Genomic DNA, 25,067 nt, shown 5'->3' with positions numbered 1-25,067 from the left:
GTGGAAAATTTTGAGTTTTTGAACTGTGTCATTTTTGATGTGTTTTTGTTTCGCTTGAAGTAAGAAGTGTGAACTTTCTCTTCTAGAGGACACTACTGAAGATCTACAATAGTGCAACCTAGTGCGGAGTCAAAGAACTATTTTTTTGGAGAAAATTTAATTTCAAGAGTTTGTTCTTTGTTAAATTTCTTTCTATCATTGTTTAAGTTGGCAATATTTACCCCTTTCTTCCCCTTGTTATGAATGTATCCAATCCCGAATTTCTTCAATTAATTTATATCCAATCAGATGTATCTTCCCCCAACTTGAATCTGTTGCGGGGTCCTATCCAATAAAGAGTTTGTGGGAGGGTGTTTTCTTTCCCCTAACGCCTAGAAACTTCCGCGAGAGTATTTAAACTGCTGATTTTTGGGTCTCTCGGCCACTTCTGTTCCATCTTTCAGTGTGTTAAGTACATAGCAGGGGGCGGGAAGCGCCTCTTTCTTCTCCAGCCGTTCAACACAAGGTAATGGCCGATTAATAACTTCTTTCTTTGCTAGCTCAGCAGTTTAACTTTCGGGGCGGGTTCTAAGCGTTCAACCATGTAACCTTTTCCTAAAATGTAACTACTCCTTTCATATATTCTCTTTTAAAACGACATATTGGGATAGAGAGTGCTAACCCTCTCGAGCTCCCACTCACATTGTCTTGAGGTGAACTTATTTTCTCAACCTATTCTTCGTTAATGTAAAACAAATTGTTCTTTTCTTAAGTCACCTCTTTAGCATGGGATTAGCCCTTGTATTAACGGCCTAGTGCCAAGTAGGTCTTAATCAAAGTGCATTAGGAGTGCAAGTTCGCCTCCTCTCAAATTGTTATTTTAGAGGTCATTTAATTAACCTGCTTTTCTTTTAATAGACCTCAGTAGATTGGGTATTTTACCCCTGTGTTTATGTCCGTTGAGGACAACTTGAAGGTGGAGTTTAGTGCGGCCTGGGAGAGGCTTAAATTTTGAGAGCGTGTGGCTCTTTTGAAAATTCTGGGTTGTATGCCTCATGGAGGTTTTTCAGTGTAATTTGGAGCAAGGGCTCCTAGGTATGAATGGGGTTTTCTCCCCCTCTGTTAAAACTTGTGTTTGGGGTAAAACTGAGCTGATTGCCCAAGCATTGTGAAGTCAGGGCGCGAAGCCCAAATTCTGTAAATATTGTAACTAACCCCTTTTGAATTGCTACTTTGTACCTGCCATGATTGTTATTTCTTTGTTTTCGAAAAGAAAATATAACCTTGTTAAATTTTAAATTAATTTTATATTGCCCTATAATTTCGTAGCTTGAAACCCATTCACACCCGCACCTTCTTTCACCTCTACCTACCACGGAAAACTCCGTAACAATAATAATAATAATAATAATAATAATAATAATAATAATAATAATAATAATAATAATAATAATAATAATAATAATAATAATAATAATAACACCTACTAATCGAGCTCGGTATTTCCACTTTTTACCCATGGGTTTAGAGAATTGTTTCCAAGTTATACTAGTCCGTTATACCTGAATTAGCCTTAATTAAAGTACAGCCCCAGCATTTGCCTGGTGTGAAAATGAGAAACCAACGAAAATCCTCTTAAGGGCTGCCGCGAGTGGGGTTCAAACTCACTATCTCCCGAATGCAAACTCACAGCTGTGAGCTCCTAACCGCATGGTCAACTCGCTCGGTAAATTTATGTTAATACCACAAGTTGGCTGGAGCCTACAAGATGGGTGATAAAGGCGTCGAACAAACCATATTTGTGATGAGATTTCAGCTCTTAAACATTCAGTGTCTCCTTGTCAAAACAGAGAAAACATATACGAAGCTATAATAAAATATTTAGCAGACATTAACTTTCTAATAATAATGTTATTTGTTTTACGGCCCACTAACTACTTTTACGGTCTTCAGAGACGCCGAGGTGCCGGAATTTAGTCCCGCAGGAGTTCTTTTATTTGCCAGAAAATCTACCGACACGAGGCTGTCGTATTTGAGCACCTTCAAATACCACCGGACTGAGCCAGGATCGAACCTGCCAAGTTGGGGTTAGCAGGCCAGCACCTTAACCGTCTGAGCCACTCAGCCCGGCACATTAACTTTCTAAATAAGTACCGGTATACATAGTTTTCACGATTGACAAATTTGCGAAACATGGATATATTGTACATAAAGCACATGTAATCTATTTGAAGCCCTCGTAGACTGAAACACTATCATTTTACACTCGTGAAATTTTGTTGTACCGGTATATGAAACGTACAGTTCCATGTCAAATTGTGATTTCTTATGACATTTTTTTTCTTTTTCTTCAGAAGTTTCGAATTTTTGTACAACATTTAACGAACAACACTAAATCATAAAGTTTAGTGCCATGCATTGAAGGTCAAACTGGATCCTGACTCGTCAGGTTAGGTGGGATGCCATAGCACGTAATTATATCGCTTCCAGTGAAAAGGAAGTCGTAGAAATCGTGCTTAATCTTTTCGAGTAGGGATGGTAATTTTAACATTGTTTTCTATACAACAGGTAAGTACCGGGTAGCAAAATAAAACTGGCCCCGAAAATATTTACAATAGAACTGATGTGGGTTTAACCCTTGTCACTGAACATCACAGAAGATGCTGGAAATGGCCACCGTTGACGTTGATGCAGTGCTGTGCTCGATTAAACAAACTGTGAGACACGCGTAGCAACTCTGTCTGAGGGATCGCTGCAATAGCGTTTTCAATGTTCTGCTGTAGCTCTTCCAGTGTATGAGGGTTATTGGAGTATACCTGACACATCAATTTGCCCCACAGGTAAAAATCACAAGGAGAGAGATCAGACAATCAAGGTAGCCAGTTGATTGCACGGCCCCTCTCCTCACCGAACTCCTCATGCACTCGTGAGAAGGTCATCAAGGCAGTATGTGTTGTTACTCCGTAATGCTGCAAATATCCATACAGTCGTTCATCTTCAGCGAGTTGATCCACATATGGATTAAACAGCGTCTGGACATAGCGGTTAGCATTAACAGTTTGGTGAAAGAATCGTGTTACGATGCGGACACCAAGCGTTGTACACCACACACCAATCTTCAAATTATGCAACGGCTTTTCGACGTACTGATGGGGATTTTCTGGTGCATAATGGCAACATAGCCGCGAGAGAGCATGCTGGAGATGCGCACGCACAGACATGTGACAGCAACCGATTGGTGCATCGAAATTATGGTTTCCAGCATTTCCTGTGATGGGCAGTTCTCCTGTTCATTAACAAGGGACAATTCTGCGCCAGTCTAATAAATACTTTCCGGGCCAGTTTAATCTTGCCCACCCTGTAATAACTGCAAGTAATGGTAACTATTGTAAAAAAAAAAGGTACAAAATGAAAGCCTCCAGTTTCCCTTGTTCATATCTGTAGTGTTTTTATGTGAAATCATACTGAATTTCTTTTTTATGTGAAATAATACCGCATTGCATTTTAATGAAATTTAAGATTTTATTCGCCGTAAAATAGGCCCTCTACTAATCATCCATCTTCACGACCATGTCTGCCAGTTAGTGTTGTGGAGAGTTTACTTAATTTTAATGTAAGTTTTTCTAATTTAATTTAGTAAAATGTAGGTTTTCTAAGTTTTCAAGCCACAGAGGCAACCACCCTAGTGGGTGTAATTTTATAAAGATGCACGAGTGTGGACTCGCGTTTCCATTTTTTGATTTCTTACGACTTTTTCTAAATACCGAAATAATATTTCTTCTTTTTGCATTTTTGGTTGTTAATTTTCCCTTCCTAGTTACAAGGTATTCACTGTATCACCAGGCCTTTTGACCCATTAGATTTTATTGTGATCTTGTCATGAGACTGCTTGAGTGGGTTCAGCATTCCCTTCTCTTGTGTTAGGCGTATTTCCTATTGAACCTTTCATTTAATTTTCTCTAGGCCTTGTGATATGATATTCTGCTCAAGTTTATGTTCAATCCTTCCGATCGGAGGTTGGGTTTTGTTGCTCCCCTGTGGAATAGGGGCAGCAAGCGTCAAATGTTTAAAGCTCGTAAACTATGAAGGTTTCTTTTTCCCTCCAGGCTTGAGTTAAAAGGTGTTTTGCTCTTAATATTAGGCCCATGAAGAGCCTATCAATCTGCGAGCTCATTCTCCTTGTGTATACCAAAGAGGGTGTCTTCACACAATAAAGGCTTGTATGCCTTGTGAAATTGGGAGCTCCTTTTCTCCAATGATTAAGCTCTGGGAGCTGTTTTGTAAAATCATTTGTTGTTAAAACATTTTCAAATAGTTATTTATGTGGTCGATCGCGCTTGTTATTGTTCATAAATAGCATGTCGTACGAACGAGGGGTAACAGATATTATTTACAGCCTTGTAAGTACTTGAAAATACAAATATATTAATTATAATATAATGGGAATGGAAATAGCAGAACTGCATCATAGTAGCCTATACAATGTGCAATGTTGTCGTATCTCTAATTGCGGACTATAGTTGGGCCTACAAGAGTTGAAGTCTGACGTTTAGTGCCACCAGCAGGGGCGGCCGTACCTTATGTGCTGAAGTGCTGCAGCACACTGTCTGTTGTAAAAATAAATTAGTTTTAAAATATTATCTACAATCAAATACAGTGCATTGAAAAAGACGTCAGCAATAGGAAATTATTCAACTCCCCTCACAACCAGGTAACTACTGGTGCACTCCACGCCGGGTGCTGTGCGATCACAGCTCAGCGAGAAGTTCTAAGCTTTTAGCCAGAAACCAAGAACTCTGCCTTTTGCGCATGCGTGCCCAACTTTTCCGATACAGGAGAATGTGTTCCGATAGGCTGTGAAAACAACAGCTAAGACATTACTTCACAGCGGTTCTTCGTTCGACCACAGAAAGGCAGCACCAGCACTAGTCACACTTGCATTACGACCGATATGAGAACCTGGCAGCTAGCACCCCCTTGACTCAGCGTTAGTATTTAAGAAGGGGTCGCTCAAAGCAAACGGGAAAACAAAATACTGTACAGCTGTTCCCGCCAGGTCTTTTAATACCAAAGAGGATAGAAAACTACAAACTTGCCTATTCCATAGCCACATTTGTAAATCGATGAACTATAAAAATTGTACTTTTTATGCTGTCAAAATAAGGACATGATATTGTGATTTTATTTAATTAAAAATGTCTAGTTTATAAATGTCACTATAAAAACATAACATGTAATTTTGCATTACGACGTTGCTGGTTTTATTTCAATGATGCTGGTACCATTGGGAAGTTCCATTTTTGCGCGCCACACCAAGTGTGAATATTTTGCCATTGCAGGTGTTATTGTGTGTTTAATATAGTTTTATAGTTTTTTATGAGGAATGAGTGTATGTGTTGGGGTTGTTTGCGTTTTTGTTTAATGTGGGAAACTCAGTGGAGAGCCTCTTGAAAACCACATACCGGTATGTTTCTAAATATTTTTATTTTTTGGAGTGGGGATGGGTTACAGCACACAAATGATTTTCTGCACCAGCCGCCACTGGCCACCAGCGAGAAAAAGTTGACGTAAACCATGAACAGACGAGGACATTTATTGTACAACAGATGGTGCCTCACGATGGTATAACTTTTTGCTCCACTGCCTTGTATGCAATCTAGTACGGAAGTTGTACACCATTCCCGAGGCAAGTTATTGCTAGAAAATGGCTGCCACCGAACATATAAGGATGATAGCCACTACAGCTGCAGTTAATATTGCCGTAATTTCTTGACATCACAGGAGAAGAAAATTATGATGGTACAACAGAAGGTAGAGGACTCTACCATGGATTCAAAAGCGTGATGAAGACTGTAAAGAATTGCACAACTTATTAAATAACGAGCTACGATTTGAAGACTCAGAATCCTACAAAAATTTCTTGAGTATGAAGTACCTACAGTTCACAAAGCTTTTTAAATTTGGTAGAACCCCGAATCATAAAGATGAACACCAACATGCGAGAAATTATTTCAGCATCAAGGAGGTACGCATATGAATGTTACATCGTTTCTATTTAAAACATACTGTAGTATCAAATACAGTAGAGACAATACGCGACACTCAGCGAGATATCGAGGTACAGCTATTAGAGCTCTCTCTAGCGGATTGACCTGAGAACTACTGATTCTGTCATAAGAGCACGTGTATGTGTGTGTGAAGTTTTTGGTGTTATTTATGCGTTTTCGGTGAGTTGACATAATTAAATAGTAGCGTGTGTCATTCCTTAATATCTCCTCTCAACATGAGGGGAAAGGTATGTGCTGTGTTTGGCTGCAATAACTATGAAGTAGAGAAGAATGCGCGGTCTTCCTTCAGTTCCCTTCGTGACAAGAAAATGTAAGTAATATTGTGTTTGCATGTATATTCTTCCAGTAACAAAGATATTTTTACAGTACTTCATAATCTTCTGACCTGCTCGACCCATATTTTAACTGGCTTAAAATATAATACGCATATTTTTATTGTATAGTGCAGCAGTTTACCTTCAATACCGATGTGTTGTTGTAGGTGTGATGTGTGGGTTTGTTTTAATTCAGGAAAATATATATGCATATGAGTGTGGCTGGTTGTGTTCCAAGTTACGCCATTTGGAATGCCATAATGCGTTGTCAAGCACTGAAGAAAATATGGGTGATTTAATACATGTACATATTTTGTTGAAAAAATATGATGCAAATTTGCTTTATCCTAATGTAATCGCATTGTGGCAAGTATTGCTTATAGGGAAAGTTTGAATGATTTTGAGGCTAAATTTATAGACTTTCTTTCTGTTAGTAGGCTTCAAGTTAAATGGAAAATTATCCAACTATTAAATGTAAATTCATTGAATCATGTGCGTAAGGAATGTGTCGATATTTGTGTTGACAAGTGTTTTAATATGATGATACAATGCTTTTAAATGATAAAAAAGAAAAATCTAGTCGTGAACGTTCAGGCACGAATTCAAAAACTAAAAAAGTAATGCATTAATGAAATATCAAGCCCTTTCACAGCAGTCCATTTCACATCTTGATTATATGTATAATTTCAGTCTATAAATAATAACCTGTTAAATAATTCTTCATACATTTATCCGGAATTGCTTTAGCAACTTTGAAGTTAATATCTTAGTACCGTAAAATGGGGTAAATAGGATCACTGGGGTGAATAGGATCCTAAAGTGATAAAGTTATTGACTTCACTTTTCAAGTAGTAAACGACTTTCTTTTTAAAGATTTCCAGGTTTATACAATTATATGTTATTTTCTCCTTGGAATCCAGTAAATTTCATGTGTGGGGGTTGCCTGTCGTGACACCTGTACATTTTCCCGCCATTTGTGTCACTGTGACAATATATGGGAGTGAAATAACTTTCTCTGAATCTCAGAAACTATTAGATTCCCCGAAATCACAGTTGGTATTTTGTAATCAAAATATATTCCAGAATCATGTGTGAAATAGGCAATATTGTGCGTCTATTAGAGTTTCTGAAATTTAGGTTAACCTCGCTTTGTAATTTTTGTACGCGTGTTTGGGGTGAATAGGATCACCATGCCAAGAACTTACAAACGAGATCCATATGCAAGGGCTTACAAGAACCATGATCCTGAGACCATACAATTGGCTAAGGATGCAATTAATAAGAAAGGTGTTAGCATAAGAGCTGCAAGTAAGCAGTTTGGGGAAGAGTTTTAAAAGTGTTGCCATTTGATGATGGGGTAAATGATCCTTGGACGATTCTTTCAAGGCTTTTCTAATGAGCATGCGATATGAAGAGAACGTAGCGCGGAAGCAAAAGAAGAAGCTGGATGTTGTTCCAGACAAAAGCGTGACTTGTAGTGAGAGTGACTGATCCTCAAATCGCTTACCCCAACGTGAGTGAATCTCAATGTGAAGTGGATGTTCCAGCAGCTAACAGTGATATCTCCGAACCTCGTTTGCATGAACAGAATTCAGAAGGGAATGCAAATAACATAATACAAGTTCCTGTTGATGAAATTGAAAATGGGGACTGACTACTGGTTTTCTTTCTGACCAGTAAACCAGGCACTAGTTCCAGTATGAGTCACTCTTTTATTGGTCAAGTTCTAGAGAAGAAAGAGAAGGATTGATTTGTGGTCAATTTTGCGAGGCCGAAGGTTACTTCAGATTTTGCTGGTTACATTTACACTTTTCCTGATGTTGAGGACATATGTGAATTTTCCTATACTCGGGTAATAGGAAAACTGGACAATCCACATATATTGAGAAGGGGCCAATTGAAATTCAATGTGCACTCTCAGACTCTGCCTTCATAGAATGCCATTTCTTGATAAAACAAAAACAAATGTTTCTCCTTCATATATGTTGTTGCCATTACATACACATTACAATACATTTGAACTATAATGTACTTAAATTGCATTTTTTTGGTTGTTATTTTATTAATGAAGGCACAGATATTTTTTACTTTGACAACAATGTTTTTTAGCCCTAATCAGTTTTGTTTTAGTTATTTCAGAACATTAAACTATAATAGAAAATGTATTTATGTGTTTTAACTCTCAAATAACCAATCCCATTGACCCCGATTTGATGTGAATCGAATAACTTTCATATTAATATGCCTGATCCTATTGACCCCAGTCAAGGGGTGAATAGGATCACTTAACAAATTGGTTAAAATCAAGGAAATATGAAGGAATTCTAGAATATTTGTGGATAAAGTTATAAAACATAGTAGGACTCGTGTACTGAAACAAAAATGGAGGATAATTCTGTATTTTTTCTGTTGGTAGGTTAATGTGCCTCGTGAAAGTGATCCTATTCACCCCATTTTACGGTAACACTTTCTTTCTAGACGTAATTTATTTATCCATTTCCGTATATACATTTCCATTGATATTTTAATTTAGCGCGAATTTTCAGGTCAAGCCACTAGGAGCGCAACTTGCGACTTGTCTCCCATTTTAAAAAGGCTAAATCCGGAAGTGTCGCGTATTGTCTCTACTGCATTTGGTAGTATTTAGGCCTACATAACCTAAAACCTAAATATTAACACTATTTCCCCTTTCAACAGATTAGTGCTGACCTTGAGGTTCCTGGCAACTGGAGAAAGCTACAAAAATTTGATGTATTCTTTTACGATTTTTGCGAGTGCTATCTCAACAATAATTCCCAGAAACATATAATGCTATATATGAAAGCCTGAAGGATGAATACTTGAAAGTAGGCCTGCAGATTTAATTATTCTCATATTATGTTGATAGAGGTTAGCATGCTTAGTAGGTACCAGGGATATGTGCTACAGTATCTATATTTTTCATTAGTTTATAGCAAGTATGGCCTACTATAGGCCTAATTTCTGCAACATGTAAACCAATGTTTTTCAAAACAAATTCTGTTTTATTTAAACTGTGGTTTAAATAAAGATTTCATGCTACAGGTTAGTAGCATTATTTGTTGAGTTTGTAGGTTACATTATTATAATTATACACTGCAATGGAACTTATGCAGAGCACTTTTTGTTTTTCACATGCCATCAACAGAAAATGAGTGGCTTGAAATATCCAAGCAGTATGAAGAAATATGGAACTTTCCAATTGCTTTGGTGCTCTTGATTGAAAACATGTTGAATTTAGGCTACCATAGGTTATGGGTTCTTACTATTTCAATTACAAAGGAGGAAATGGCATAGTGTTACTTGCTCTAGTTGATGCAGGATATATATTTCTGTATGTAGGTGTAGGATGCAATGGACGAATAAGTGATGAGTGTGTGTTGAGAAATAGTACATTACATACAATAATGGTCAAAAATTTAGCCAACTTTCTCTTGTCAAAACAATTACCAGGGAGCAGTGTCAAAGTTTCCTATGTGGTAGTCGCAGATGATGCTTTCCCTCTACAAGACAACATCATGAAGTCTTACAAAGGGAATCGCACTCAGCAGCAGAAAATATTTAATTATTGCTCGAGCAGGGCTACGTATACATCAGAAAATGCATTTGGCATATTGTGTAACAGATTTAGAATTTTATTGAAAACTGAGCTTCCTGTGCAGACAGTTGAAATCATAACATTATCTGCCTGTGCACTGCAAACATTTTTATTAGGTACAGGTAATAAAAGATATGTAGGGCAAGTAGAAGGGAGGGAAGACACATAACAGTGTGTAATTGCTCCTGATGGATGGAGGAATGAGAATATTGTAGTATTACAGAGGGTCGGGAGGCAAAGGTCTGCAGAAGATGCTAGGAGAGTAAGAGATACTCAGCAGGAATATTTTAATATTACTGGTTTTGTGCCATGACAGTAGAAGTCGATAAACAATGTAATTATTAACATAATTTGGAAGTATATTTTGAAATAAAACTTACTTACAATAAATATGAATAAAAGAAATTAAATTTAAATTATGTGAAATGTGGTGTTCCCAGAAATTTGACTAAATGTTCATAATGTTTAATTTCTTGCATTAACTAGGCTGGAAATGTAAAATGTATCATAATTCATATTTAATTCCATTTGTAAGTGATAGTATTTTATTTTTTAATTAGCTTTTACTGTGTTATACTGTATCTGAAAAATAATACCAGTGTGAATTACAATAAATTAACATAATAAATAGGAAAGAAAACAAGACTGAGAAATGTACTATTTAATTCAATATATGTAGTAGAGTCGTTAACTTCTGAGTCTGACAGTATGATGGCGCTGTTGTGCACTATAGCGCATAGATGGCACTGTGGTATGGTACCATGTCAGTTAGTGTCTCGTCCCTACAAGAGACAGTTGAGTTGGAAGCAGACGTACCGTCGTTGTTGTGACGGTGATTTGAATGCGCCCGTCGGAGCTTGACATGTCACAGGTTGAGCAACGGACAAACATCAAGTTCTGCCAGAAATTAGGCAAAACCGCTGCCGAAACGTTTGAAATGATGCTGCAGGTTTACGGCGAGGACGCATTGAGTCGCAGTTTTGTGTTTAGGTGGCACCGACGTTTTGTGCAAGGACGCGACAGTTTGGAAGATTAGGTGCGTACTGGTCGGTCATAAACAGTTCGAACGGAATGCAAGATCTATGAAGTTGTAAAGTTGGTGCGTGCTAACCACTCCCAATCGGTAGACGATCTTGCAGCAGCAATACGGGTCAGCCCTGGTACTTGCCACAAAAGTCAGACAGATGCCCTCGAAATGTGTCGTGTTACCCAGCACAGTGTGCCACGAATCCTGTCGCAAGACCAACGTGATGGTCGCATGACGATTTTTGGTGACCTCATCAGTAGTGCTGAAGATGATGCGACGTTTCTCAATCGGACAATAACTGAAGACGAAACACGGTGTTTCCTTTACGATCCGCAACTGAAACGACAATCCGCCACCTGGAAAACGCCATCATCACCACGACAGAAAAAACCACGTCCATAACGGCCAACGGTGGTTCTGTTTAAGTGGTTAACGGCCAACGGCGACTATTTTGAAGGTGAATGTGGTTCTGTGTAGGTGTACGCCGTGTAATGCGACATCGTGTGCAACATGCACAGTCGTGTGGGTGCCTATCCTCCAGGCGTCAAGTCTCAGAACTTAATGACTGTACTACGTATGCTGCTGTCCTTTCACATGTATCTGCTAGTATTTAAATTTTACTGTGTTGTATCTGAAAAATTATCTCAATGTGAAATTACAAGAAAGTAACATAATAAAGAAAAAACTTGCAGTATTAAATTGAAAGAAAAACTCTAAACAAGTCTTCCTTTATTACTCACTCAGCCTGAGGTCTTCTTCTTGCAGACTCAGTATAACATCAAATATTTTTCTCTTCCCTTGAATGACAAGGGCTTCGTTCTTTAGTTGTTTTAATGAACTGGAAACAAACAGACCAACTGCATCCAGATCAGACAGCTGCTGTTTCGCCCTTGTCACAGAGTCCAGAACTGAAGTGGCTTGTTGAAGGAGTTCGTCTTCCTCTTTCACAATTAGTGTCCTTTTCTGACCTCTTGATATGCTCCTTTCGCGAGGTGATGGTTGATTTGGTGATGATGGTGAAAGTGAAACAATTGCCAGTGGTGGTAGATCACTAGATGTCGATGGAACTGATGTCATAATCTCCCATGAAAATTGGGATGAAAATTCAACCTGAAATGAAGAATAACTGTTAAATATTGGATTCATGTTTGTTTCCATAATTTATCATAATGTAATACTAGGACAGAAATAGAATATTAGTAATAATGTTATTAAAATTATATTGGTTTCCAGTTGAATTCAAATGTTACTAGGCCTACTGTATTGTAGAAACTTAGCATAGATACTGATATCCTCTTATATCAGATAGCAATAATAATAATAATAATAATAATAATAATAATAATAATAATAATAATAATAATAATAATAATAATAATAATAATAATAATAATAATAATAATAATAATAATTGTACTGAGGGAACACATTCTCCATCCCAATGAACTGCGTGACTTCTAGAATGCCATCTGTGCTACGAATCCTGAACTAATGGAAAACAAGATACTTGGACCTTTAACCATTAGATATCTCTACCATCGGCCGATGTGTCCCCTCTGGTGGGATTAAGGGCAATGAATTCTGGAGGGTATTTCAATTTTTTGAAGGTGGTAAATCTTAATTTTTGTAGATTTTTTAAATGTATCAAAGGTGTCATCGCTCCTATAGCTTCCTTCTTCATTTAGTTATTAACGAAGCAGGAATATTTGCTTAGCCAATCAAAATTGGGGGTGTGTACAGACATCTAGCCTATCTATAAAGAGTTCTGGAACTTTCCCCCTGAGATGCTCTAAAAGTTGGGCGCTTTTGGGCCGTACTGTCTTCTTCATTGCTCTGGTCTAGTGAGTACGGCGTGATTAGGTGGCAGGGGCTGCTTGCCATCGTTCGGAAGGCCTAACTACTCTAGGTAATGGCAGAAATTCCTCAACATGTGATAGCTCCAGGTAGATAACTTGACAGGAAGGTTTCAAACTTCTTTTATTAATGTACAGTTCTATAGTCATTGCTTAAATGTAATATTTTCGCAATTCGGAAATTATCTCAGTCATTTTCTGATGTGTTTTCGGAAAATCTTGGTGTAACTAATTTAATTGAATACAAGATCGAGGTGAACGAATTCGGTGCCCGTAAGATTTCTTCCATACAGGTTATGTGCACCTAAAATGAAGGAACTCAAGGAAATCATAGACCAAATGCTGAGGGATGGAATTTTCCAAGTCAGCGTATTTTTCACCCATTTTTGGTGCCGAAACCTCAAGGCAGCTTCTGGACTGTAATTGACTACAGGGCATAAAATCGTAAAATTGTACTCTAATTAGTAGCCCGTCCCGGCGTACACTCACGTTTTCTTGGTTTTGTAAGGCTAACTTCTTCACAATCCTAGATCTTAACCAAGCCTATAATCAGATACCTCTGGCAGAAAAATCGAAACATATGACTGCTTTCGCTATCGACTGGAATTTGTACGAATACAATCACGTACCTTTTGGGCTCCCCACGGGCGCGGCGGTTCTTCCTAGGCTCTTAGATAGGGTCTTCTCCGACAAAAATTCGAAGATCTGCACCATTATATAGATGATATTGTCTCAGAGACCACATCTGGAGGAAGCTCTAAACCGCCTTCGTAAGGCTGGATTGACAGTCAAGTTGTCAAATGTATCGTTTGCTAAACAATCTATGTCCTTCTCGGGGCATATTGTGTCACCTAACGGAGTTTCAGTCGATCATTCCAGAACGCATACAATCCGTAACCTTAACCCTCCCAAAAATGTTAAAGGGTTGCTAGATTCATCGGCATGGTGAATTACTCCAGGAAATTCATCCCCAACTTCGCTAATAAGGCGGCACCCCTGAACCTCCTCAGTAGAAAAGGTGTCAAGTTTGAATTGGGGTCGTAGCAGCAAGCTGCGTTCGAGGATTTGAAATTAGCTTTGTGTAACGCCCCGGTGTTGGCAATGCCAGATTTCTCTAAGAAGTTTATTGTACAGACAGACGCCTCGTCAACTGCGGTCGCTGCACTTCTTCTTCAGGAATCTTAACTTGAAAGATGGCCACTTGCCTATACGTCTAGAATCTTATCACCTCAAGAAGCCAAGTATTCTATATACGAGTTAGAAGGAGTAAGAAAAATTCCGTCCTTACCTTGAACATATTAAATTTTAATTAGAGACCGACAATTAGGCTCTGAGCAGGGTTTTGGCTAGGCACCGTCGTACTGGGGGGCGATTCGAATTTCAGCATTTCAGTTCGATGTGCGACACATTCGGGGATCTGAGAATGTGGTTGCCGATGGATTAAGCCGAATGTTTTCTGGCGATTTCGATTCTGTTGCCCCGGAGGAAGGTGCTCCACCTTCTATTTCCATACCTTCTTGTATAAATGCAATTTTCACTGATGTCCCTATGCTATTTCATGATATAGCGAAATATCAATGTGAAGATCCGGTGCTGGCTCCTATCATAGAAACCCTTTCTTCTGGGGAACATGTTGCCCCTTATGTCCTGAGGAATGGGGTCCTGTGTTGTCCTTCGAGGCACGATCAGAAAATGAAAACTGTGGTTTTTCCTGTTCTAGTGCCGAAGATTTTGAAGTATTTTACAATGAGACTCCATTAGGGGAACATCTGGGCATCTTCAAAACTAGAGAGAAGATAAGAGAAATGTTTATCTGGAAGAGTATGGACGGCGAGAGTAGGGAACTGGTTAAAACATGTAAGTCCTTTTTAATTAGCAAGCCCACGCTGTCTACTAAGGTGGAACTATTGTCATCACACCAAGCATCTCATCCTATGGAGCCCCTGTATATAGATGACGTCGGGCCCTTCCCTCAGTCTAAAGGAAATGGGAATACATTTATTTTTGTATGTGTGGATGGTTTCACACGGTTCTGACTGTTTCCGACTAGGCTTGCCACTGCTCAGTTAATGATTTCTTGTCTCAATACTATTTTTGCATCTTTTGGACCTCGTCAATATATTGTTTCTGTTAACGCTAGGGCGTTCTCCTTCAATTTAATTCGTTCTGTGTCGATCTCTCTATTACACATGTCACGACGTCTGCGTACTACCACAGACATCTATAGTTGAGCGGGTTAATCGTAACATTCGATCTGCCCTGACTACATTCCATCACGAAGATCATTCTCGTTGGGACTCTTCCAACACTGGTTATCATTAGCCTTTAACTAGGCCGTTCACGAGTCACACAAGTTTTTTTTCCCCACCTCTCGCAAGTTTAAGTTTGCTCCCAAAACTCCCTTGTCCAACCTGTGGTCAATCAATGAGCTTTTACAAGAGACAATAGACCCAGATGATATCAGGGATCAGTGAAGAAAGGCCTAAAAATAATCTTAAAGCCTCCCATAAGAAAGTAAAAGAAAGGTATGATCGTGGACTGAGACCCACTAACTTAAAAGTCGGAGATCAGGTCATGGTTAAATATTTTGTTCCAGCAGACAAGCTTGCCCCCAGATTTCATGGACCTTGTATTATACTTGATTTCCTCCCTCCTGCCCCCCTTTTGGTGAGTAACTCTGCAGCAGAAAGAATTTTTCGTGTTCATCTGTCTCAAGTAAAACCTGTGTGAACACTGTTGCCTTTCATTATAGACCACCAAGTGATGTATTTGCCGATTTAATTATAATTCTTTCCTTAGCGTCTTATTAGTTTAAGTTTTAGGTCAGCAAGTTTAAATAAGGAGGCCTTTTGACCCTGTGGATGGTGAAAATTTTTAGATGTTTAAGTTACAGTTAATTTCCTTTTTGTTCAAATTCTGTTGTGAAAACCTTCCCTTCAATAACTTATTTACATTTCTGCCATTACCGCCCCTGCCTCCAAACCTCAGCCAGAAATTCCGTGCAGTGGGGGCAACGCTCTCGCTCTCGCTCGAGACCGATCCTCCTCTAATGCAAGCTGTGCGACGTACCAGTAACTACGACTGTAAACGTTATATCATTGGCAGTTATTGCGTAAAATAACGTTCTCATATGAAAACGTGTAAGCCCATACATTTTTTCAAAAGCCTGGAAAAGTACTGCATGTTCAAGTATGAACCCCTTAATACCATTAACAAAAGTGAAAACAGAATATCAGTATCTTAAAATGTTCACGACTTATTTGGGGTGGACATCTTAGCTAACCAACACTGCATAATTTGTGAATAACTATAGATAGGATGTACACCTATTGGATACTACAGGCGTGCAATATTCGAACTTGAGAGGGGGAAGATGTGCTTTGCTACATATGCAACCCCATTACATATGAGTGGAACGTGTAATCTAAAATGCCCGACTATGCTCCAATTATTTCAGCAGGGGTGATGGGCAACGCTCTCGAGGCCGATTCTTGTGTGCTGCGAGCTGTGCGACGTCCCAGTAGCTACGAGTGTAAGCTTGATAGTTATCATCAGCAGCTCTCATATGGAAACTGTGTGACGATAAACCACTGCATGTTGAACTATGAGCTCCTTAATACCATTAACGAAAATGAAGAGAGAATGCCAGTATCTTAAACTGTCCACGAGTTATTCAGATGGACTTCTTAGCTGAATAACCCGTATAATTTGTTAATAACTGTTATTAGAATGTAAACCTACCTGGATGCCTCACAATCGTTGTCGGCAGGGTAGCTTCTTGTGATGCAGACCGGGCCGGAGGTGTTCTGTGACGATTCCTCTTCACTGATATTATGCGTTTTTAAGTGCCGGATCATCCCAGAAGTACTTCTGACGACGTAATTTACTTCTTTTGAACAAGCAACACAGCGCGCTGTGCTATGCGGCATCTCTTCAAAATACCCGACATCCACGATTTACGTTGCATTTCAGACATCGTCTTCAAGTTGTCGCGTACAACGAGACGCAATTTCACATTGCACCGTCATATATCGAAGTTCCTAATTATGACACGAATACCTTATAACATTGTAAGGAATTATTTCCTTCGTCACCAAAATATCGGTAAACTAATGCAGAGGTCATATGTTATTGAATGTGGGATCTGATAACGATGTACACCTACCTATCGAAAGAATTGGAGCAAACTGAAGTATTTTAGATTACACATTCCACTCATGCGTAATGGCGATTGCCATATACAGCAAGGCGCATCTTGCCTCGTCTCGAGTTCGAATAATGCACGCTTCTAGTATCCAGGTAGGTGTATCTACAGTAGCCGTCAGTTTCTGTACTTACCTATTCATTCGTGTACTTACCACTGCATTCAATGCCAGAATGCGTATCCTTTATAATTATGTTATACTGCGTCAAAATAGACCTCGGGAGAAATGAACGCCCTAGTCCCTTGTTGACACGTATTTACGAAATGGAGAAGGCCCCTGGTTGACTATTCGCATACTCTGCACAAACAACATTCAGCTTCGACTACCTATAGGCCTACGACACGCTGTTCGCCGCACAATGCGGGGACAACGCTCTCGAGATCTCTCAAAACTTCTCGCGAGAAATAGTGCCTGCACTAGTCTCGAGAAATCCCGAGAAATCTCGAGACCTCGTCTGAGATTGCCCATCACTAATTCCGTGCACTCTTCCTACCTAAACGCCAGCCTCAACCACTCAATATGCAGCACTGTCTACAAGCCAGTTACTGTCGCCTGGACATTCGATTTTTATAGTGCTCTACTTTCACTTGAGGCCACGTAGTGTCATATGCGAGAGATGCAGTCGCGGGGTATGGGCCCGTCTCTTTCCGGCTAAGTCTCCTTCTTAACGGTCGACTTGGGGACTGTCATTATTGAGAGTAGCTTGGAAGCTGAACCACAAACGCCCACTCTATCATTGGGCGGAGCTATGCGACTTGGTCCTTGGTGACCATCGCCTTATACTGGAGAAGGGTATCCTAAGGTACCGGCGGGGTCAGGAGAATCCCAGTCTGACAATGACATTGGCGGCCGATTTTGTTGTCAATCTTGGACGTAACAGACCGAACTTCTATGACTTCGTAAACAACATCAAGATTTCTTTGCCGGTACTTCAAAAATCAATTAAAAACACCCCCCCCCCATTAAGATATTTTTCAATTTGTAATTTCAAAAATTTAAGTGCAAGATTTCAAAACTGTTCAGACTGTGGTAAAACTTTAGGGGGTGAAGTTCTGTATCGGGAGTACACCTTCTCCGGCCTCTTGAACTGCGCGCCTTCTAGAAGGCCATTTGTGCTATGAATCATGAACTAATGGAAAACAAGATACTTGGACCTTTAACCATTAGATTCTTCTACCATCCGACTATGTGCCCCTCTGGCGGGATTAAGGACAATGAATTCTCGAGGGAATTTATCTTTTTGAAGGTGGCAAACATTAAGTGTTTGTAGATTTTTAATGTATCATTGTTGTCAACAATCCTATGGCTTTCTTCATCATTTAGTTATTAACCAAGCAGGAATATTTGCTTTAGCCAATTACAATTGGGGTGTATGCAGGCATCCAGCCTATCTATAAAGAGTTCTGGAACTTTCCCCTCTGAGATGCTCTAAAAGTTGGGCGCTTTTGGACAGTATTGTTTTCTTCATTGCTCTGGTCTAGTGAGTGCGGCGTGATTAGGAGGCAGGGGCTGCTTGCCGTCGTTTGGAAGGCCTAACTACTCAAGGTAATGGCGGAAATTTTTTAACATGTGATAGCTCCAGACAGATAACTTGAGGGGAAGGTTTAAAACTTATTTTATTAATATAAAGTTCTAAAGTCATTGTTTAAATGTAAATTTTTGGCAAGTCGGAGTACTCTGTTCATATGCCTGCTGGAAAACATGTAAATTCAGGGAACAAAAAGTGTTCTCCCTCTGTTGATTCGCATTCAACTTGGTATGGGCTGACTAAAACTTTTTAAACTTCTAAATTCTTAACATCGTTTTGGCATTGAATATTTCGCGTTTAGTCATCCCTCTGAAGTATAGGTTTAGCCTCTGCAACTTCGGGCCATAAGCCCATTTGGGGTTTTAAGAGTTTTTCTAAAAGGAATGCAAGTGTTTCGCCTCCTAGCCTTTTGTCCATGGCCGTTCGTGTTAAACCTTTTATTTTCACTTTAAGGCCACGTAGAATGGGCACTCATTGCGCCTGTTTATTTGATAATTGGTTACAGACGAGTATGTAACAGACTGTTGAGGAGAAGTGACTGTTAACACAGTATTTTGACATTTTTACGGCATAAATTTGTAGAAAGCTTGTGCCTCATAGAGGCTGGACTACAGTAACCTTTTGGAGCTCAGTCTCCTGGAATGTAAATGAGTGGAGCAAATTTTATCTTGTCAAAGTGTACCTATTTAGAGCTACATTGCTCATCCCTTATAAGTTATCACATGGATAATTCTCTCCAATTTTGTACCTGATTTTCACTTTACGTCATTATTATTGTGGGACCTGTTGAGCTCATCATTATACTGTTCATTCAGATTATCTATCAAATTTTAAAATCGAACAAAAGAAGGAAATAAATAAAATTTCAAATTTAGTGCTTTAACTTATGCTCTGGTCATTTCCCTGTCAACCCATTCACCCCAGTACCTTTTTTTCACCTCTGCGTTCCACGAAATCACCCGAATAAATAATAATGATAATAATAATAATAATAATAATAATAATAATAATAATAATAATAATACCCTATTCTTACGTAATTCTTACAAATGACCGTACTTACAGTATTGGCTGTTCCTTGGGAAGCATCGTGTGTTGTGGAGAGAGCTGCACTTGGGCTGGACATAGTGCTTCAAAAACATAAGTTTTCGAAGTACCAAATTAAAGGTTTGTATACTTCGTTCATTCCAGCACAAATTTTCTTCGAATTATTAACTTTATTTAGCTCTGTCACAAACGTGGTATGTAAACTTTTCATGTTATTATGTCACCATTCGTTGTCGATGGTCTAATTTCTTTTATTTAATGCCTCGCGCACATTTTTCTATAGCCACTTGCAGTGGCGGTTCGTGATCAATCCCGCCAGTGGAGCCCGATATAAAGTTTCTGGCCATGCATATGCGATTGAGGCGGGCATTATTGAAACATGGGTTTCTATACTGTACCACAAAAACTCCAGAAGACTAGTGTTGGCTACTGAATGAATGATTCGAAGCAGTGTATCGATTCATTCAAGTGTCCGAGTGAATCGATTCACAGGAACGGCGAGCTCACGGCACACGATTCAGCTTACTCCCAGCGGACAGTGCTGAGTGGCGCACTCACTGGACGTTGACGGGGAGCCGAGCTTCCGCTGCAGCGAGACATACAGTGAATCATGGCACACCGAAAGAATCGTGAACGAGCGCGGCTCAGTGAGACACAAGATACACACGGCTCCTTATCGGCTCACTGGACACTGACGGGTGGCGGAGAGCCGAGCTTCCGCTGCATCGAGACATACAGTGAATCATGGCACACCGAAAGAATCGTGAACGAGCGCAGCTCAGTGAGACACAAGATACACACGGCTCCTTATCGGCTCACTGGGCAGTGGACACTGGCGGAGAGCCGGGCTTCCTCTGAAGCAATACATACAGAGCCATGGTACACAGAAAGAATCGTACGCTAAATGGACTCCCAAGCTCAGCTCATTTGAAAATAATACCCACTTGCATTCACTGTCCTCTTCTTACAGGGAGGTTGAAATACTAGATGGATTTATTTTCAGTGTTAAAAAGGTAGTCAAAACGTAATTCTAAAGTAGCTAGTAAGTAGGTAGGCTATTAGGTTATACTATTTATTAGTTTAATGAATCTTAGTATCATAACTTAGTTGACATTTGACAATTAATTAAACTCGACTCTAGCCTGCCCTATGACTATGAGTCATGCTCATGACCACTCAAAGGTACCTGTTTTATATTGGGAAGAACGGCTCATTATTCTTTCAGTTCATGTCACATCGTTGCACAAGACTTCAATCATATGTGGACAGACGCAATAACAGTATGTTGAATCAGAAAACCAGCGGGCTACTGTACACCTCGCGTAGCCTATACAAAATATGACGATTTAAAAAATGCTCAGCTGATAGAAAAATACATATTTTCAAAAATGACTGAGCGAGTTGTCGTGCGGTTAGTATCACGTAGCTATGCGCTTGCATTCGGGGGATGGTGGATTCGAATCCCACCATCGGCAGCCGTTAAGATGGTTTTCCGTAGTTTCACCAGGAAATGCTGGGACTGTACCTTAATTCAGGCCACGGCTGCTACCTTCCTAATCCTTTCCCACCCTGCGTCGCCGGAAACCTTCGATGTGTTAGAGTGACTAGCATTTTTTTCTAAGAAAGGAGTTCATAGTATGAAGACCAGATGGCAGCTGCGAGCACTGAATGCTGTTGCTGCTGTCTTACCAGCACATACTACACAGATGCAGTAGGAGCGGTGACCAATGAGCCGTGAATCGGATCACTGTATCGATTCAGTAACGTGAACGGAATCAAATGAATCGATTCAGTAAAATGAATCGAATGTCCCATCACTACAGAAGACAGTAGGCCTATATATAGCAAAATGTATCGGCCTGAATATATACACTAAATAGACAATAACAGAGAAATAAAACTGAACTCACCAAATGGCACATTACTTATACAACAGGTGAGCACGTCTATTCTTCTGACATTACAAGTGATAAGCTTTAACAGCTTCATTTCAAGTAATACTAATCCCGTATTGACCATAATCAATCTGACAGGCAAACATTTCAATGACTCTGTTGTTGAAGTTGGCGATTTTACCAATTCCCTCCTTATGAATTGAACAAACAGCGAGTGAATTCAGTCTGTTTTGATCCTTACTATTTCTAAGGTGATTCTTGACTCTCTTTAATTTGCTCAAATGAAACTGCTAATGAAACTGGAGTAGTTAGTGCAATTTGTAGAGTTTTGTGTACCTCTTCGAAGGAATGTTTCATGAGGAATGTGAACAAATTATGTCATAAGAACAGTCCCTTCGAGAGGCTCTTAACTATTGCCGCGGCGCATACTGACCGCACGGCAAGAAAAAAGTAATATAGTGGTTGTAACCTATAACAAATTTCTCAACAACGGTCTGTTGGACATTTCCTTAACAATTGGCAACAGTTCGCAGATCGCTGGCAGATCGTAAAGGACGCTCCTATCGGCAATCCCATGAACTAAAAATAAAAGAGCACGGCCGACTGGATTCCTCGCTGCGTTCCTTATACCGGCCTTGACAATCGCTTGGTGAAGCCCAGCATACAGCTGTAATTGGAAAGTTTCACCATAATGCCGCTGGAGCGCTGGCCTACTCCCCACTGACATGAAGCTGTATATCGCAAATTGCCGCATTTCCAGTTTTATTTATATGGTTTTGCTGTCGTAAATGTTGGCAATGTGTTCGCAATGAGGTGCTTGTTGGCTTGATATTGAGATCTGATAGTTATGCGCTGGTGAGTTAACTTTTTATTGTGTAGTGCGGTGATTATATTTTTTAAATTGCGTTTACAAATCTTCGAATTTGTGACATTCTTGTGCACCTTTTCGTAATTCGAGCAGAAATTTTATGGAAACAAGAACAAAGTGATTTCTCGCTGTAACTTCGCCCTAAACAAGGATTTTAATTTATGCGCTAATTCATTTTTTAATGGTGTGGTGATTTGCTTTTCTTTAACTATGTTAGGAAATATTCGAATATATATTGCTGTGTGCCTTTTTTGTATTCCAAACAGGAAACAAAGAGCAAAGGGACACTATCATTTCACGAATTCTCTGTAGACCAGGACAAAACTACGGAGTGGCTAAAAGCAGGTAGCACTCTCATCTTAGTTTTCCGTTTCTATTTCGGGTATTTACCTTCGTTCTTTCTTTCTTTCTTTCTTTCTTTATTTCTTTCTTTCTTACTTATTTACTTACTTACTCTGCTTACCCCTCCAGGGTTGGATTTTCTCTCGGACACAGTGAGGAACCCCAAAAGCAGGTAGCACTCTCATCTTAGTTTTCCGTTTCTATTTCGGGTATTTACCTTCGTTCTTTATTTATTTATTTATTTATTTATTTATTTATTTCTTACTTATTTACTTACTTACTCTGCTTACCCCTCCAGGGTTGGATTTTCTCTCGGACACAGTGAGGAACCCCACCTCTACCACCTCAAGGGTAGTGTCCTGGAGCTTGAGACTGCGGGTCGGGGGATAAAACTGGGAAGGATGACCAGTACCTCGCCCAGGCGGCCGCAACTTCTATGCTGAACAGGGGCCTTGTGTTGGGGACGGTAAGAGTGGAAGGCATAGATAAGGAAGAGGGAAGGAAGCAGCCGTGGCCTTAAGTTAGTTACCATCCCGGCATTTGCTTGGAGGAGATGTGGGAAACTATGAAAAACCACTTAGAGGATGTCTGAGGTGAGAATCGAAACCCCCCCACACACACACACACACACACAGTTGACCTCTCAAAGCTGAGTGGATCCCGTTCCAGCCTTCGTACCGCTTTTGAAATTTCGTGGCAGGGCCAGGAATTGAACCTGGGCCTCCGGGAGTGGCAGCTAATCATGCTAATCAGGTATTTTTACCCATGAATTTTCTTTCATAGAATAATCCTTTATTCGGTGTCGTATTTGTCGTATGACAGCAACACAACACATTTTTATCCAAGATAATCTGAACCTTAACATTTAAACATTGATAAGTAAGAATCACTACCGCTAAGAAGGTAAGGCCAACGGATGAAGTGTTGTTACTTGTACAATGGGGCCGATGACCAAGATGTTACGCCCCTTTAGACAACAAGCATCGTCATCATCATCATCGAGCAGAGGGCAGTTTACAATTTATTTACTCAAAATACTTTTCTCTCACTGAATTTTTATTTAAAATTCTTCTTCTTTTTCGCTATTTGTATTACGTCTCACCAACACAGATAGGTCTTATGACGCCGGTTGAATAGGAAAGGGCTAGCAGTGGGAAGGAACCGGCCGTGGCCTTAATTAAGGTACAGCCTGATGTGAAAATGGGAAACCACGGAAAACCATCTCCAGGGCTGCCGACAGTGGGGTTTGAACCCACTATCTCCCGGATGCAAGCTCACAACACACAGCTGCACGCCGCGCGGCCAACTTGTTCAACCCTACTGCATTTCAAGTAAAAATTATTGTCTGAATTTAGCACGGCAAACTTGCCCGGTATTTAATATTCTAGTGAAAGGTATGAATGAAATGTAATCTGAAACTATATATATTGAAATTAAAATTTAAACATGTTTGAGTCAAAAGATTTATGTAATGCATACAACGAATATGAAAAAAAGTAAGACTTTTATGTTTTGTCCAGCCCCCTTCATGAGAGCAGCGCTTGAAGAATTTTAAAACTCTAATTGAACAATGACTCTTAATCTCAAGATTAACATCAGAAGACAAAAGTATTGTGGTAAGTTCTGCTATGTACCCTAAATGCCATGATAATAAAAACGATTACTATTATTCCTCACAATTAAGGAACGTCAGTTGGACTACTCCATCCTCTGCAGTTTCATTTCACGACGTTGTTTTGGCATATATCAATGAAAGTAGCCTTTAGGATTAAGCATTTTAACAATATTAGTCAATGTAACGTACTATTTTATTTCCTAAATTAAGATACATTGACAATCAGAGTCAATATCAGAACGTCAGCTGGACTAAGTCATCTCCCCGCAGTTTCATTTCACGGCATCATTTTGGCAAATATCAACGAAAATAACCTTTAGGATTCATCATTTTAACAGTATTAACCTTTGTAACATTCTTCATAACTCTAAATTACGATAAATCGGCAATCAAAGTCAATATATTTTCCATAAAGAAGTACCGTATGCATTTCTACCGCAAATAGGTCGGCCGCCAGCGCCACGTGTCGAGCTGTGTAACTACTTCGATTACAGTGCGTGGACCCGATGGGAGGCCTAAGATTCACCGCCATCTAGCACCACGCGTGATGTCACGCAAAGCCGAACATAGCCGACTCCGCTCCGACCCCAAACAGTATCTTACTCCAGCCAAAGCCTACGCTCCAGCCACGATAGAGGCCAGCGGTTGCGCGTTTAATGGGACTCGCATTAATGTCATAACTTAAGAAAATACTGAAATATACACTTTCA

The 25,067-nt window shown here is 39.7% G+C and overlaps 1 protein-coding gene across 2 annotated transcripts in view; it reads right to left on the bottom strand.

Annotated features, from left to right (window-relative positions):
* The window catches only part of LOC136876480 (transcriptional repressor RHIT), a 143,992-nt gene that overhangs the window by 70,661 nt on the left and 48,264 nt on the right, over window positions 1–25,067 (bottom strand). For both annotated transcript variants that reach the window (XM_067150477.2, XM_067150478.2), the window contains exon 2: window positions 11,745–12,114. In XM_067150477.2, coding sequence (XP_067006578.2) covers window positions 11,745–12,081 — 337 coding nt within the window. In that variant the 5' untranslated portion in view covers window positions 12,082–12,114. The remainder of the gene's footprint in view (window positions 1–11,744; window positions 12,115–25,067) is intronic.

This window comes from Anabrus simplex, chromosome 6, assembly GCF_040414725.1.
Source record: "Anabrus simplex isolate iqAnaSimp1 chromosome 6, ASM4041472v1, whole genome shotgun sequence".
Lineage (NCBI taxonomy): Eukaryota > Metazoa > Arthropoda > Insecta > Orthoptera > Tettigoniidae > Anabrus > Anabrus simplex.
Note: the sequence above shows the minus strand (reverse complement) of the source record. Positions and strands in the feature narration are given on the sequence as shown.